Raw genomic sequence first — 14,934 nt, 5'->3', positions numbered from 1 at the left:
AATGAAATTAGCCATAGAGAGATTTTGTGGTGCATAATTGCTGGCTGTGTATACTTTTGTGTTTTTGGTTTTGAACTATGTTTTCGGATTTCTTAATACAATAGCAATTTCTTAACATATTAATTTCTTCCGACTCATATACACGCTTAATTTATACCCAACGCTTTTTATGTTAATTGTGATAGTTATACAAACATACATACATATAGTGCTTATAATAACTATATGACAGTCACACATTGACAAGATTTGACTATTTATTTTATAATTTTTTAACTTTAGCTACTTTTTATAAACATTAAGTTTATTTAAAAAAAAAAGTTTAAATCCAAGTTTCAGTGTTTGTACGAAATAAAAAAAAATTTAAAAACTTTCGTAAAAATGTCGACCTTTTTAATTAGATTTCTTAGAAAGATTTTGAGCACGTAGCTTTGTAGCCCATTAAATTTTAGTACAATAAAGGGCAAGTTTGAAATAGTTGAGACTTACCGTTGATTTTTGGACATTTTTTTGTTAACGATGTCAATCATTTTTTTCCATACGAAGTATGTTCGACGATTTTTGTATATGGAGAAAATGAGCAACACCTTGAGCAAACGAAAACATAGCCAAAAATTAAAGGAAAGTCCCAGCTACCCTAAACTTGCACTTTATTAATACTTTTATAAAAAAATAATTTAAATAATAATAAAATAAGTAGTGAAATCTTGTCAATGAGTGTCGCAAAGTTATGATACGCACTACAAGATATAAAATAACTTTAAAACTCGAAAGGACCAAAAGTTAAGTAGTTTTTTAAATATATTTTAAAGACGCGAGTAATTTGACTAGGTTATGTTTGTTTAGGATAGATTAGGTGAGACGGCAAAAAGAACTAGTTTCAAGGTCCTTGCGGATCATGATAAAATTCTTCTCATAACAATACTTCAGAAGCCTATTTCACTGCTTCCAATTGAATAATAATTAGGAGTAGGTTTTTGGGTCTTTGCATGTCAAGTTTTCCACCCGTTTCTCGTTAAGCTTGTAAAATTTTCTAAGTGTTCTCTGTATAGCCAGCTCATTAGCAATCACTAATAGTGAGTACGCAGATTCGGCTGAAGCTGAGGCCAAACAATGTTCATACAAAGAAAGAAAAAAGATCCCTATTACAAACTCTACATGGTTATCAGAAAAAATATTCGCTTCCTAATATACATACATATGCATATAGCGTGAGAAAATCCAGTCTACTCGGCAGCTGAGGATGGACAACTTGGAATCACACGAAAGTTTTTACTTGATACTAGAAACTAACAAATTTCCAGCCGGCTGGCTTTTGTTCAACATATTTCACTGCGGGTGAGGACGTTAGACCCAGTGTCGGAGGTTATTTTCTTGGCTGAAAAACACTAGGCAGATTGCCACAGATTTCCGTGGAGCGTTTGCTTTTAAAAAACAATACTTTTTTGGGTGTTAATCGGACAAAGGAAAAGGAACTTTATACACCTGTTGGAGGAACAATTTTGAGTACAAACTGTTTTCATAACAGATTTATTTTGGTATTTATCATTTCAATATAAAAAATAGTATTTAGATTTTGAAATCAAAAACGCATGGTGAAAAATGTGCCAGTGTTTTCCATTTTAAACCTCTAACTTCTTTTATTTCGAGAATGAAATAACGAATATAATTCCTATGTATATTTTGGAACGTGGTCTGATATTTTTCATGCAGAAAATAAACGGAAATTTTTGCTTTTTCTATTTGTGATGATGATTCGTTAATCTTCGGTTTTTCAGAGACGGTTTTGTGTTTTTTTTTTTTAAATCTCGGTTCGAGGGACTATTATTTCGCTGCTTTTCAGGAATATTCAGCTCAAAATAAAACATGAAAAGTCCTGAATGAACCCTAAAAGGTCCAGGAAAAACCTGCAAATAAAAATAAAATCCCCAAAAAATTTTCAGAAAAAACCCCGAAACATATCTGAATATCTATTTCCCAAGTTTCTAAATCATTTTTTACGCATATTTTTATAAAATGTATATTTAGGGCGATAACTGATTTAAATCTATTCCTGTATATACTCTTAAAAAAAAAAATGAAAAATTTAACTTTGAATCGCCGGTTAATCGATCTTCGATATAATCGTTTAAATAGCGGTGAATAATTTACAACATTTATGTGTTTTCGGGCGCTCAACATTCCTATAGCCTCCATTGGGTTTAAATATGAATCCTTTTCACTGCAATTATATCGCGCTTGTATGCGTTGGGTATAATATTTACATGCTCGGTACACATCTCTTAACTTGTTTCTTATACTACTTTCCACTCTAATTTAATGCTTTCCACTTAAGCTAAAAAGTAAAAATTTGGAAAACCATTTGATTTGTTGATTTCGATTACTCGTTTACAATCACTCTGCCTTCCTGGCTGTCAGGCTGCCCGACTGTCCCGCCTTGGCTGTTTTTCCACGCTGCCTTCTGGCTTCCTACAATTACCGCCAACAAATGCACTACTTCCATTCCTGTTAAGCCATTTCGGCTCAATGCCTTACACCCCATACAGCCGGCTGTGGTGCCACCCATTTCGCATTCAGTTTGGATTTTGCACCTCCACTTGCATTGGCACGTGCATCTGCATTTGCATCGGCATCGTAACGGGCATCGTCGACACCGGCGACATCAGAATGATATTCGTTTTGCCCTCCTTGTCGGTGGTAAATTGGCCATGAATTTGTAGCAATTCCGATTTCTCTGCGGCGCCTGCATCATTGCGAGTGATTACACAATACTGATTGCCATTGTAGGTGACGACCGGTACACCGGCCGCACCGTTGCCGCTATCGACAATGTTAGTGTTGCTTGTTGTTTGGCTGGCGATGGTGGCGTTTAAGTTGATATTGGTATTTGAAATGGTGTTGATATTGGCGTTGACGGTGCTGTTATTAGCTGAGGCGGTGATGTTGTTGACGTCGTTGACGTTGGCGGCAACATTTTGGTTATCTGCAGTAAAATTGATGCCGTTTAGTTGCGCTTGGACGTATGTAGCTGCCGTGGGGGAGTGTGCAAATAAATGGGAAATCTGGTGGAAATGAAGCGAATCATTGTTAGTGAAAGTGGTGACTAAACTGGAGTTGTAGCGGGCAAGGTGGAGAGGAGGTTGGAAGTTTGGTAAACATTCAAGTAGAAGAAGAAGAAGAAAAATATGTACATACAGGCGTAGCTAATGTTATACAAAAATAAATACATACGTACATACATAGAAAGATAAGATAGTTGTAATGAAAAGGCGCTGTAGGTGGTGGAGGTTGGGAAGTTGGCAGGGGGAGGGCAAGTGTGACTTGTTACTGTCTAAGAAACAAGAGTGTCTGCTGTTGAGGGATCACTGGGGTGAAAACGATACATTGTACTACATACAAACACATAGAGAAAATATGTTTGGCTAATTTTAGTTACTTCATTTTGAGCGCGATTGCTGTTGCTATTGTTGTTGTTGTTGTTATTATTATTATTGCTACCGCCTATGTTATTGTTGTTGTTATTTGAAACAGCTGCTGTAGTGGAAAATAAATTTGATGCTTGTGTGAGCTTCTTAAACTTTTTGCTAATAATCGACTGCTGTTGTTGCTGTTGCTGCTGCTGTTGCTGCTGCTGCTGTTGCTGTTGCTGCTGTTGTTGTGTACTTATAATCATCTGGTTTTGTATGATGATTTTCTCTCTACGTGCCTCGGCCTGCATTGCATTTTCATTGGACTCAGTTTGAAAGCTGTGGTGCTTTGTTGCATTGGCTGTTGTTGCTGTTGCTTTTATTTCCTCCATTGTTTCCTGTTCCTGTTGTCAATACTGCAAGCAAAAACATACTTACATATGAGTAAAAACCAACAAAAAAACAACATTCACTCAATGTTCTTCGTTTACGCCATCAACCAACCCACCTCTAGATGGCTTTTGGCATGCAATGTCCACTCGTCCCGACTCGAGAACATACGGCCACATAGTTCACAAGTCCATGACAACTGCTGCTGATGGTGATGCGGTATGATGATGCCTGGTATGGCTGTGGTTTGTGTACTATGCTGGCCGCTGGTCGTTTGCACTATAATATTCTGGGTGGCCACTTGTACGGCCTGTTGTTGCAGTTGCAATTCCAGATTTTGCTTATTGTCCTCCGGTTCGGGCTCTTTCTTTTTCACCATATTGTTGAGACGCTTGCCCAAGGGCGCTATATTCGTTGGCGTCACATGCTTGAATTTATTCATATGAATCACAAGTTTATCGCGTCGAGCGAATGCTTTATTGCACACCTGTAAGTGGGAAGATTTGTTTGTTAATATTTTGCTCATTTTGTTTATGTGAATGTATAGGTGTTTCTTTATTTTATATACTTCACAAATATATGGTTTCTCGCCCGTATGAATGCGCATATGTATTGTCAGCTTATCCTTCCTGGCGAGGCCTTTACCGCACACAGTGCATTCGAAAGCTTTGTTGTTTGGATCTGCAATTAGAATTTTAAGTGTTTATTTAAATTAAATCGTGGGGGTAACTAAATATTTATGTACATTAGAGTAAATCACTCACCACACAAAAAAAAAATCGGTACTGTTTTTCCAATGGAAATAAAAAATTTATTGGGGCGTATTCTTGTTTTCGTACGAATCGAAAATGATGAAATTTTCCTATCATTTTCTGTACAATTTTCGATTCGTACGAAATCCAGAATATGCCGCATTATAATTTATAAAAAAAATTTAATTTTTTAGGTCCAGCTCACGTAAATCTTAAATAGAATATTTTCGCAAAAGTCTTAAAATACAAAAGATTGTAATATTCCTAGTATAAATATGTATATAGTATGTATATCAGTTCGCAGTACGCCCCCCCTCATTCTTAAAGTGTTCAATAATTTGTGCAGAGTGGTAGTAAATTGGTACTTAACAGATTTTACCCACACACAAATGTCTCATGTGTATAAGCAAATCTCACGGGCTATTACATATTTTTTTAGTGCCACTTCCTTTCTTCACCAAAAAAAAAGAACGCCAAAGCATTCTTCTTGCATATATTTCAATCAATGGAGCTGCAGAAACAAGCACAATAAAAAATAAATCAAGTATTTGAACAAGTTTTGCCTTAAAACGTTTATTTGGGCGAAAAAGTTCCGAAATTACTCATTATTCATTGTCACTCGAAAAAATCATAATTGTGTTTTTTTTTACTTTGCGAAGTTTTCAAATAGAATGCTCATATTCGAAGCAATAGACTTTGGCATCAAATACAACATATCTGTGAAGTTTAAAGAGTGTGCCACCAAACTAAAAAAAAATGCAACATGCAGAATATCGTTCGCAGCCACTGTGCAAATAATTTCATTGTACAGTTTAAAGTTTTCTAAATCTGCACCCAAAAAAAATTTTTCACTCTGACACTTATGCTGGATTTCCACTAGGCATTAAATGGCAAAAATGACAAATGACAAAGTCGGGCATTAAAAAATAATCGTGTCATTACAATAAAAAAATTGTCATTAAGTTCATTTCCACATGGCATTTTTTTAAATTACATATATTTTTTGTCATTTCAATGCCTAGTGGAAATACGGCATTACTTTCAAAGAAAAATAAAAATTTCCAAAACACTTCAAAATGTTTTAATTGTTGATTAAAAAACAAAACTAATTGGAATTTTGGAACAAAATTTACACAGTGTACTTCTCGACCACAAAACTCGGCGCTGCCTGAATATCATTGAAAAATATTAATCTTGGTAAATTCGGGGCTCACTTGACGAAGCCTTACCCTCCTACGAAAACGGACGAATCTAGTGTAATACAGCTAGTGTGCCACCAAATGAAAAAAAATTACATTGAGTAAAAAGATTACTATGCTTCGAGAAAGTAAAATTCCATTTTTACAATTTTTATTGGCACACTCGAACTTCATTCCAAAATTTGTATATATGTAAATGAAGAAACTAATACATATGTGTATTGGGAATACTGTGTAAAAATCTTCCACGCCCATATTTAATTAGTTTTAAATTATATGAATTTTAAGTTAAGGCGTGCAAGTAAACTTGGTAGCTGACTGTATACGGTGCTACGGGGCGTATATATTTTACATACACAACTACGGGTATATGAACACGAGTTGTTATGTATACTTCTTTTTAGTATATGTTTTTTAAGTTTTCATTTAAATACAATTTCGCGAGGGAATCTTGCTCTTTACGCAAAACGTTTAAGATAAGTGCGCCACCATTTTCATCTAAAAAGACGTTTTTGGCAAAAAATTTAACTCATGAGATTTTCTCATATGCGCATGAATACATGCATTCGATCTTTTCATTATAACTTGTTTTTACGCAAGCACGCAACACAGAGTCTTAGTTGCACCGTCAAAAATCTTTCTCTTTCTATGTAATACGGCCCATGGCTTCATACGGGTCGTTCACCGCTCACATAAGAGTCGGAATTGAGTAAAGTCTCTTAACCAAGACTGTGTATCTAGAAGAACGACCGCACTGTAGTGGTGAGGCGACTCCAACACCATGTGTCCAGGTTCATCCCCATTAGTGAACGCACTGCCACAATTCGAAACTAATCAAGACCAAAGAGCGATTCTACGGACTCACGGAATGAACCCAGAACGCGACGTGTGTTCCATCCTGGAGAGGAGCCAACATCGACTCGCTTCACTACCGTATTGCAGCTAAGGTCTGAATGCTCCTCTGTGCGATAAAAAAAAAATGTGTATTAGGCAGCTCGACGAAAGTTTGACGTCGCTAAGGTGCACTCACAAAGAACAATCTTATTTCCTACAGAAGAATGGGAATGCGCATTTCACGGACTTTATAATGGCAGTCGAACGGTCGGTCGTTGTTGGAGTTGTCTTTATCTTTAATGCTAACTTCAATAGCTTCCTGCATAGCAGGGTTGCATTCGTTTTTTTAAATTCTTTCAGAGTTAGCTTATGGTATGGAACCGCGCAATGGGCTGAGCGGAAAAAATTATTTTAAATGGTCAGATTTACTAGTTACATATATTTATTACTCATACTACACCCTTTGAACATCAAATAAAATTTCAAGTTTGTTTAAAGCGGTAGTAGGCAGCGGTTTAAAGTGACATACCTTTCAAACGAATATCATTCTAACAAAAAATTTTTATTGTGATATAGCAGTAATTATTTTTATACTAAAAGAGGACTCATATCGAATTTATTGCAGCTACAATTATCTGCAAACTTTTTGTAGATACTCATTTTACTAATAAGCCTAATGAGCGTTTTTAAGGCTTTTTCGAGGATATGCATTAAAATAAATCGATTACGCCAAATATTCATTGATGGCCTTTTTTATGGCATTTCCGAGCGTTTTTAAGCTTAAGTTTATATAGGAGGTATGCTGTAACATAAACTTATCCCGCCCATTTTTCTTATTTTTCTTGATTTATAACCATAAGGAATACCAACTCATGGGGATCTCCCACTGTGGGCCGTGCGATTCGGTGAAAAGTTTTTGGTGTACTTATTACTCAAGTTAAACCACAAAGGAAATGTCAGCTGCGTGCCTCTAGTTAATCTTCCATAGACTGAACGCTTTAAACTGAAAAATCACAGATTCTTTCTATAGACCAGCATCCGTATGATAGCGGAATAGGCAGGAATATATTTTCTACACTTTAATTTGCCCGTTTCTTAAAAAAAATACATGTTTAAAAGGAATAAACACATTTCGATCCTACTCACTTTTAGATGGATTTGTTTTACGCACTCCCGACGAGGCCTGCTGCACCTGTTGCAATGCCTTTAGTCGACTAGCCGGATGCATGGAACCACCCTCAACATACGGTTCGGTAAATGGTATTAAATTTGGTTTAGGTATATTATAGGTAACATTATCCGGCGACCAACTGCCTAAGCTCTGTAGTACGCGTACACCGCCCTCGAAGCCCATACCCACATCGTCGGGTACTGTGAAAGTGCTCTCAGCGCCACCCGAACTAGAGGAACTTATTTGTGGAACCTTAATCGTGCTGGCGTAATGTGCTTGCTGTTGCTGTTGTTGTTGCTGTTGCAATTGCTGCTGCTGCGACGAATTAGTGTTGTTATTATTATTATTGTTGGTTGTGGGTGAATTCTGTTGTTGTGAAGAATTTGTGGACGTTTGTTGTTGTTGCTGTTGCTGCTGCTGTTGTTGTTGTTGCTGCTTAAATTGTATTGCTGCTTGCGCCATTTGTTGTTGTACAGCCATGTGCGCCTCAAGGTATGCATTTTTTTGGGCAACCGTCATTTTATCCATATTAACGGTACCGTCCTGAAAATAAATAAAGAAAAGGCGAATTGATGGAGAATGGAAAGTAAAGCAGGGAAGTAAGCAAAGCAAAGCGTAGCCTTAGTGCGCTTGAGTACATACTCATATGTAGGCAAATACATATCGTTAATTTAATATAGAGAGGCCCTATCTAANTGTATTATGTAGGCAAATACATATCGTTAATTTAATATAGAGAGGCCCTATCTAAATGTTTTTTTTTTTTCTTTACGGAGTGATGAAAAAGCTCCATAGGAAATCAAGTCCATTTGGCTGCGATTTTCTTTAAAGGCTGTTTCTATTGAGGAGTGCAACTAATTTCATGTTGTAGAAGTTATTTTCAAAATCCAATAGGTTTTTAGTAAGTAATCGGCAGACTTTTGTATAATACTTGATTTGGCAATGAAATTAAACAGGGCCTGTGTGTTATAAGGCAACGATATGTATGTATATATAAAATCATTTTTAGCGCCTAAAAGCATACGTTTTGCCGCGCTTTCAGCATTTATGATTTATTCAATAATTCCTGCTTAATGCCGCTAAATTCAGTTTATTTCATTTCGTGTGTTTCACTTAAAATCAAGTTCAAATTCTCGCCTTGTTTCACGTTTTTCGCTACCTCTACCGTTTGCTCTCTTTCATACTCTCGCTCTCTCGCAGTTAACCTCTCTCTCCCTCTCCTTCTCCCCCTCCCTCACTCTCTCACTCTCTCTCTCTCATCCACTTACACTCACTTTCCGTTTCATTGTCAGTTATTCATGTCCGCGAAGGTAGTCATTTTACCCTTGGAATGTTTGGGGAAGTGAAACATATTTTGGGGCGCATTTTTTTATTGTTGATTGTTGTTTTTGGAACTTTAATTGTTGTTCATAAGGGGCGCAAATTATTTGGTACAATCTTGGCTACAACACCGTTATATTTATGTTCATATGAATGTTGATATTGGATAATGAAATGAGCTTTTCCTGGAGCATTTCAACTTTTTCACTTCGTCAAGTATGTACCCACTGAATTTCGTGGAAATGCATAGAAGAGTAAATTTAATGGTGTGTGAGTGCATGTGTACTTGTGTGCTGTAGGTGTGCGTAAAATTTGTTGTTAGTATTTTTATGCATATGCCGGTTGAGCTGTTCATTGCCGTCAGGATTTGTGTATAGGTATGAGGTGAAAGTTCTTCAGAAAAATTTTATGCAAAAGCGAGCAATGCTCCCCGAACAATGAAATAACCTTATGCGGACAAAATTACAAACATGCTCGTATATTTGTATGTAGGCATGTGAGGTAATGCTTTAAGGATATATGGTATGGGAGACTTGCAATTTATGTATGCACTGTTGTAAATATGTACATATTTAGATGCTTTATGGATTCGTTGAAAACTGTAAATTAAAAAAAGCGCATAGTGTTTAGTTTTCTATTGTTTTCATTTAACTAAACGCTTTTTTGTTAGACCTGTTTCTTTGAATTATCACACTACTTTTTTCTTCACTTTCAATTGAATTTTTTAAGTCGAGCGAATTATTCGTATTTTTGGTATTTTTCGTTAAATTCATTCCACATTTGTTTTTTCCTTTTTTCGACGGGCTTTCTCACAGAAGAAGCGCCGCCATTTGTAGGTATAGATACTATTGGGGTGCCAGCCGGCAAGTATTTCCGTGGCGGCGCTTTGCCGCTACTACAGCTACGTAGCTGCTTCCTGATTTCAGCGCTCTACCCAGAACGCATATTTACATACACGTTTCTGTTCTTTTAACAATGTTTTAATTGTATTTATGTACAAATGTATTTGCGCCCATTTTTACTATGTGTTGTTTTTTTTTTTTACTTTATACCATTTGAACTTTCAAGCGGGTGGCAAACACTTTCCATTTGTCGCAAAAATTATCACTCTGTTACAAAAAAAAATCGAAATAATCGATATTCACATTCATTGTCTTATTTCAGCCTTGCAGCCGTTCACAATAAGGATTTTTTCATGTTCACTACCGCAAACAAGAACAATTTATTTTTTTAAATTATTATTTTTTTTAATATAATTGCAATTCTTCCTATTTATTAAATTATCCTTTTAACACTGCGTGTAGAAAAAGCACAATGCGCTTTGTGGGTAAGTACTAAGTACTTATGAAATGAAAAAATTTCTCATCATCACCTTTTGTTTGTGTATGTATTGCGAAACTGATTTGCCACTCATGGTGTGCCAGTCTTCCTTTTTACTTTTGCGTACATTTGAATTCACATTTGAGTGATTTCGGATTCAAATGGAGCCGTTGTTGGACTAACTGCAGTTGGTGTATCGTATCGAAGTGAATCGAAGTGTCTGCCGCCCCCGCAGTGTTCGCTGTTGCTGTTGGAGGTTGTTGGCGCTAATGATGTCGTTGGGGTAATACCTTTCCACTATTACCACCGCACTCGGCAAGCGCCTTCATTTAGCAAAACCAAGGCATCACACAGACCATACAAATTGTGGACAAATGTTGTTGTATTAATTTAAATTTGCATTTTTTTCTTAGCGTATGCCTCTGTGTATGCGCGCGCGTATTTAATATTTCTACTCGAATTCGCAAAATTTAGACTCGAAATCGGAATGGAAATGCCAATTTTATTTGCCAGCCGCAAATATACTTAAGTTAAGTGGCCGGTGTGCCTTTGCCATCGTCAGCGCTGCGACGCTTCCACGAAGAATGGCATGAAGAAATACATATTAAGCGTCTACTAAGCGTTCAAGCGCATTTGCGAGAGTGTATACAAAAAGTTTTCCTTGCGCAACTCATCAACGGCACCGGCCACTGCTCGCCGGCGAAACTCGTATCCCTGTTACGCTTCGTCTCCCTTCCACCAAAAAATTTTGCTTGGTCGCGCGTCCAAAAAAACCCCTACACAATGTCAAAGTTAGTGTTCGTAGCGAAATTTCTGNGTCAACGGCACCGGCCACTGTTCGCCGGCGAAACTCGTATCCTTGTTACGCTTCGTCTCCCTTCCACCAAAAAATTTTGCTTGGTCGCGCGTCCAAAAAAAACCCCTACACAATGTCAAAGTTAGTGTTCGTAGCGAAATTTCTGTGAGTATCCACTCATTGCTATGCCTTTCTCAACTTTTTTCAACGTACATATTAGTGTTTGTAGTTATTGTATTTGGCTACAGACGCCGGCCGGTCGCTTGGGTGGTGGGTGGCATTTGGTTGTTGTTTGTTGCAAGTCGACATTCCGAGAGTCTCATGCAATGAAACATGAAAATGAAACAATACGAAAAGTACTTTTCACCGAAGAAGAAGCTACCGAAAGCTTGGAGTGCACAAATGAAGGCACAAAGGAACTAGTGGTAAGTCAGTGGTTCCCAACGTTTAATTCATGTGCACCCCAGTCAATTTACAAATGGTTTATTAGTTGACTGGTTTTCCAAAAGAGAGTGGTTGGGTTAAGTTAGGTTAGGTTTAGGTGGCTGCCCCTTGTTAAGGGGCAAACTTAGACCGTGGACGTTGGTCCTTTGTGATACCACTGGACTTGTCAGAAAGTTTGAACCCAAGTACCTAAGTCGCAATCTAGCAAGAGCTCTTCATCTAAGGGAAAATGCTGAGATGATTCCACCTTGTCGTCCTCCATACAGCTGCGACAAAAGGGGTCCGGTAAGATATTGAATCTCACTGCATGAACACCCATAGGACAATGACCTGTCAGTACACCCACTAGAATTGAGAAATCAGGCTCCACGGGCCTAAGGATCCCTAGAGCGCGCCCGTTCCACCTTCGGACCTCGACGCAAGTAGTCAAGAGAACTTTCACCATCTCTCTTCTTGGCGACAATTCCTCAAGTGTTTCGCCTTTGGCCAGTTCGTCAGCCGCACAGTTTCCTGTGATATCACTATGTTCTGACGCCGACAGGATGGGATGATAATTATTTGTTTTTTTGTTTTGCAACGAAATTCCGTCATACTTTGTTAAGAACAAAAAANCTGGCCAGTTCGTCAGCCGCACAGTTTCCTGTGATATCACTATGTTCTGACGCCGACAGGATGGGATGATAATTATTTGTTTTTTTTGTTTTGCAACGAAATTCCGTCATACTTTGTTAAGAACAAAAAATGGCATTGAAGACGGCACAATGCCAAAACCGTTTTGTCTACAAACCAAACTTGCCAAGGACTGGCGAAAATTCGTTCAAAAATTAATCACCGTACAAATCGTTTTCTGGAATAATCTGGATGTTCTATTAGGTAATTAGATAAATTGCATAATTGTTTGCAACTCGAAGATTTGCCATCCAAATCATATAAAATATTGGCTCGGTATAATTACAATCCATCTACAGGAACTACTTTAATCGAGTGTTTGATATTTTTCGCATTTGGTTCAATATTTGTGAGAAAGCTGCGGATTTCCTCACATGATCTTTTACTTGAAGCCACCACAATTATTTGTAACAGGCGCAGCCGAAAAGAGGGCTGTTGTGCTGAGGAAGTCAAAATTGTGGAAGCAAAACAACTACGGGCAGCGGTCTTGAACCGACTTAGATGTCGACACGGGTTACCTCACGACATCCCGAGACTTTAGTTTTAAGATTCCCATACACTTTCCAACCAGGGATGATGGGGACACTGGCCTCCAGTAAGTAAATGATAATATTTCCATCTACACGGATAGCTCAAAGATGGAAAAAGGAGTCGACTCGGATCTGCCTGCCTGATAACTGTGGCTCAGGCGAAGATCTTTGCCTTAGAGAAGGCGGCTTGTCTCATACGGGATAGTAAGTCTCTACTAGAGAACGTCACTATATTCGTCGACAGCCCAGCGGTATTGAAGCCATTAGGCTCGAGGTTATTAAATACGAAACAGTTCAGAAATGTCGTGCATCGCTAGTCTCATTGGCTCACGGCAAAACCTCTATCTGATGGGTTTCTGGAGATATCAGTATAGAAGGGAACGACATAGCCGATGAAATGGCTAGACACAGCTCGGAAATACAAATTTAGCGAAGCCACCACAGCCATAACTAATGACCTATGGATCAATCGAGACGAATGTGTGAGCTCAAGATTCTTGTAGACGAGACTTAATAAANGACTTTAGTTTTAAGATTCCCATACACTTTCCAACCAGGGATGATGGGGACAGTGGCCTCCAGTAAGTAAATGATAATATTTCCATCTACACGGATAGCTCAAAGATGGAAAAAGGAGTCGACTCGGATCTGCCTGCCTGATAACTGTGGCTCAGGCAAAGATCTTTGCCTTAGAGAAGGCGGCTTGTCTCATACGGGATAGTAAGTCTCTACTAGAGAACGTCACTATATTCGTCGACAGCCCAGCGGTATTGAAGCCATTAGGCTCGAGGTTATTAAATACGAAACAGTTCAGAAATGTCGTGCATCGCTAGTCTCATTGGCTCACGGCAAAACCTCTATCTGATGGGTTTCTGAAGATATCAGTATAGAAGGGAACGACATAGCCGATGAAATGGCTAGACACAGCTCGGAAATACAAATTTAGCGAAGCCACCACAGCCATAACTAATGACCTATGGATCAATCGAGACGAATGTGTGAGCTCAAGATTCTTGTAGACGAGACTTAATAAAAGTTGNAAGATATCAGTATAGAAGGGAACGACATAGCCGATGAAATGGCTAGACACGGCTCGGAAATACAAATTTAGCGAAGCCACCGAAGAATACACCACAGCCATAACTAATGACCTATGGATCAATCGGGACGAATGTGTGAGCTCAAGATTCTTGTAGACGAGACTTAATAAAAGTTGTACTGAGAAACTCTCTCTCTAAACAAAACTGCAGTAAGGACTCTTACTGATGTCATCACGGGGCACTGTACTATAGCAGCAATGCTCCCTTTGCAGAAGTTGTCCGGATGAGGATGAAGCGGAATCGATTCCCAACTTTTTATGTCAACGCCCGGCTCTGCAGGCAAGTCGTCTCAATCATTTAGGATAGCTTTTTTCAATAGCTTGGGCGATAGCTGAGGTGAAAATTTCGAATGGGCAAAACTGCCTCCAAGTGGTAGTATGAGTCATTCGTACACGCCTTCCTAACCTCCTGTAGTGGGTCCGGTTAAGGACCAGTAATAACAATCACGAACTTTACAACGTAAGGTCTGAATTTTCCAATAATTTGTGTGTTCTTTTGTGTTTGCGGGTATAGCTCATATGGTGCCATGTTCTACCTATGACATGTTTTCTAAAGACTGCGGCGAAAAATTAGCTTTCAATTGGTTTTGATTGGGATAAAAACCGGTCCTCCATTGAAATTCTCCCTGGATACCTCATCAGCAGCTTCATTTTCGAGAACTCTATGATAACCAGAAATCCAGCCTAAATCGAGTTTGTATTAACTACTAACTCTATACAAAAGAGTTCTACTCTCCCTAAAAAGCTTCGATTTTTTTAAAGGACTCCAGAGCCGTTAGCTGACTCTTCCGTTTTTACATTGACGTAAACTACTACGCTTTCAAAGAGGTAAGTCTTCAGCGTTAGTTAAGACTATTGCTTGGAAAGCACTTGCAAAGCCCAGAAATTTAGAGAAAATGCCTGCTTACAATCCGCTTTCCATTTTGGAGCTTGCGATGTACAGTTGATGTATGGAGGCCGGGTTATGAAATTACTCGTCCTGGTAAGCTCTCGACTTGTGTAG

At 38.3% G+C, this 14,934-nt stretch overlaps 1 protein-coding gene across 8 annotated transcripts in view; it reads right to left on the bottom strand.

Moving 5' to 3' along the window:
* Positions 1–633: 633 nt before the first annotated feature.
* The window catches only part of LOC108367102 (transcription factor SPT20 homolog), a 30,290-nt gene continuing 15,989 nt past the window's right edge, over positions 634–14,934 (bottom strand). For 4 of the 8 annotated variants that reach the window (XM_017621648.1, XM_017621647.1, XM_017621651.1 and 1 more), the window contains 4 exons: positions 7,729–8,296; positions 4,366–4,478; positions 3,916–4,284; positions 3,734–3,823 (listed from right to left, as the gene is read on the bottom strand). In XM_017621648.1, coding sequence (XP_017477137.1) covers positions 3,818–3,823; positions 3,916–4,284; positions 4,366–4,478; positions 7,729–8,296 — 1,056 coding nt within the window. In that variant the 3' untranslated portion in view covers positions 3,734–3,817. Of the gene's footprint in view, positions 3,063–3,436; positions 3,824–3,915; positions 4,285–4,365; positions 4,479–7,728; positions 8,297–10,125; positions 10,425–10,445; positions 11,096–14,934 lie in introns of those variants that run through there. The other 4 variants (XM_017621654.1, XM_017621650.1, XM_017621653.1 and 1 more) reach the window with 4 other exon arrangements.

The sequence above is a fragment of the Rhagoletis zephyria genome, unplaced genomic scaffold (genome assembly GCF_001687245.7).
Source record: "Rhagoletis zephyria isolate East Lansing unplaced genomic scaffold, Rhagoletis_zephyria_1.1 Rzeph_scaffold_02541, whole genome shotgun sequence".
NCBI classification, from domain to species: Eukaryota; Metazoa; Arthropoda; class Insecta; order Diptera; family Tephritidae; genus Rhagoletis; species Rhagoletis zephyria.
Note: the sequence above shows the minus strand (reverse complement) of the source record. Positions and strands in the feature narration are given on the sequence as shown.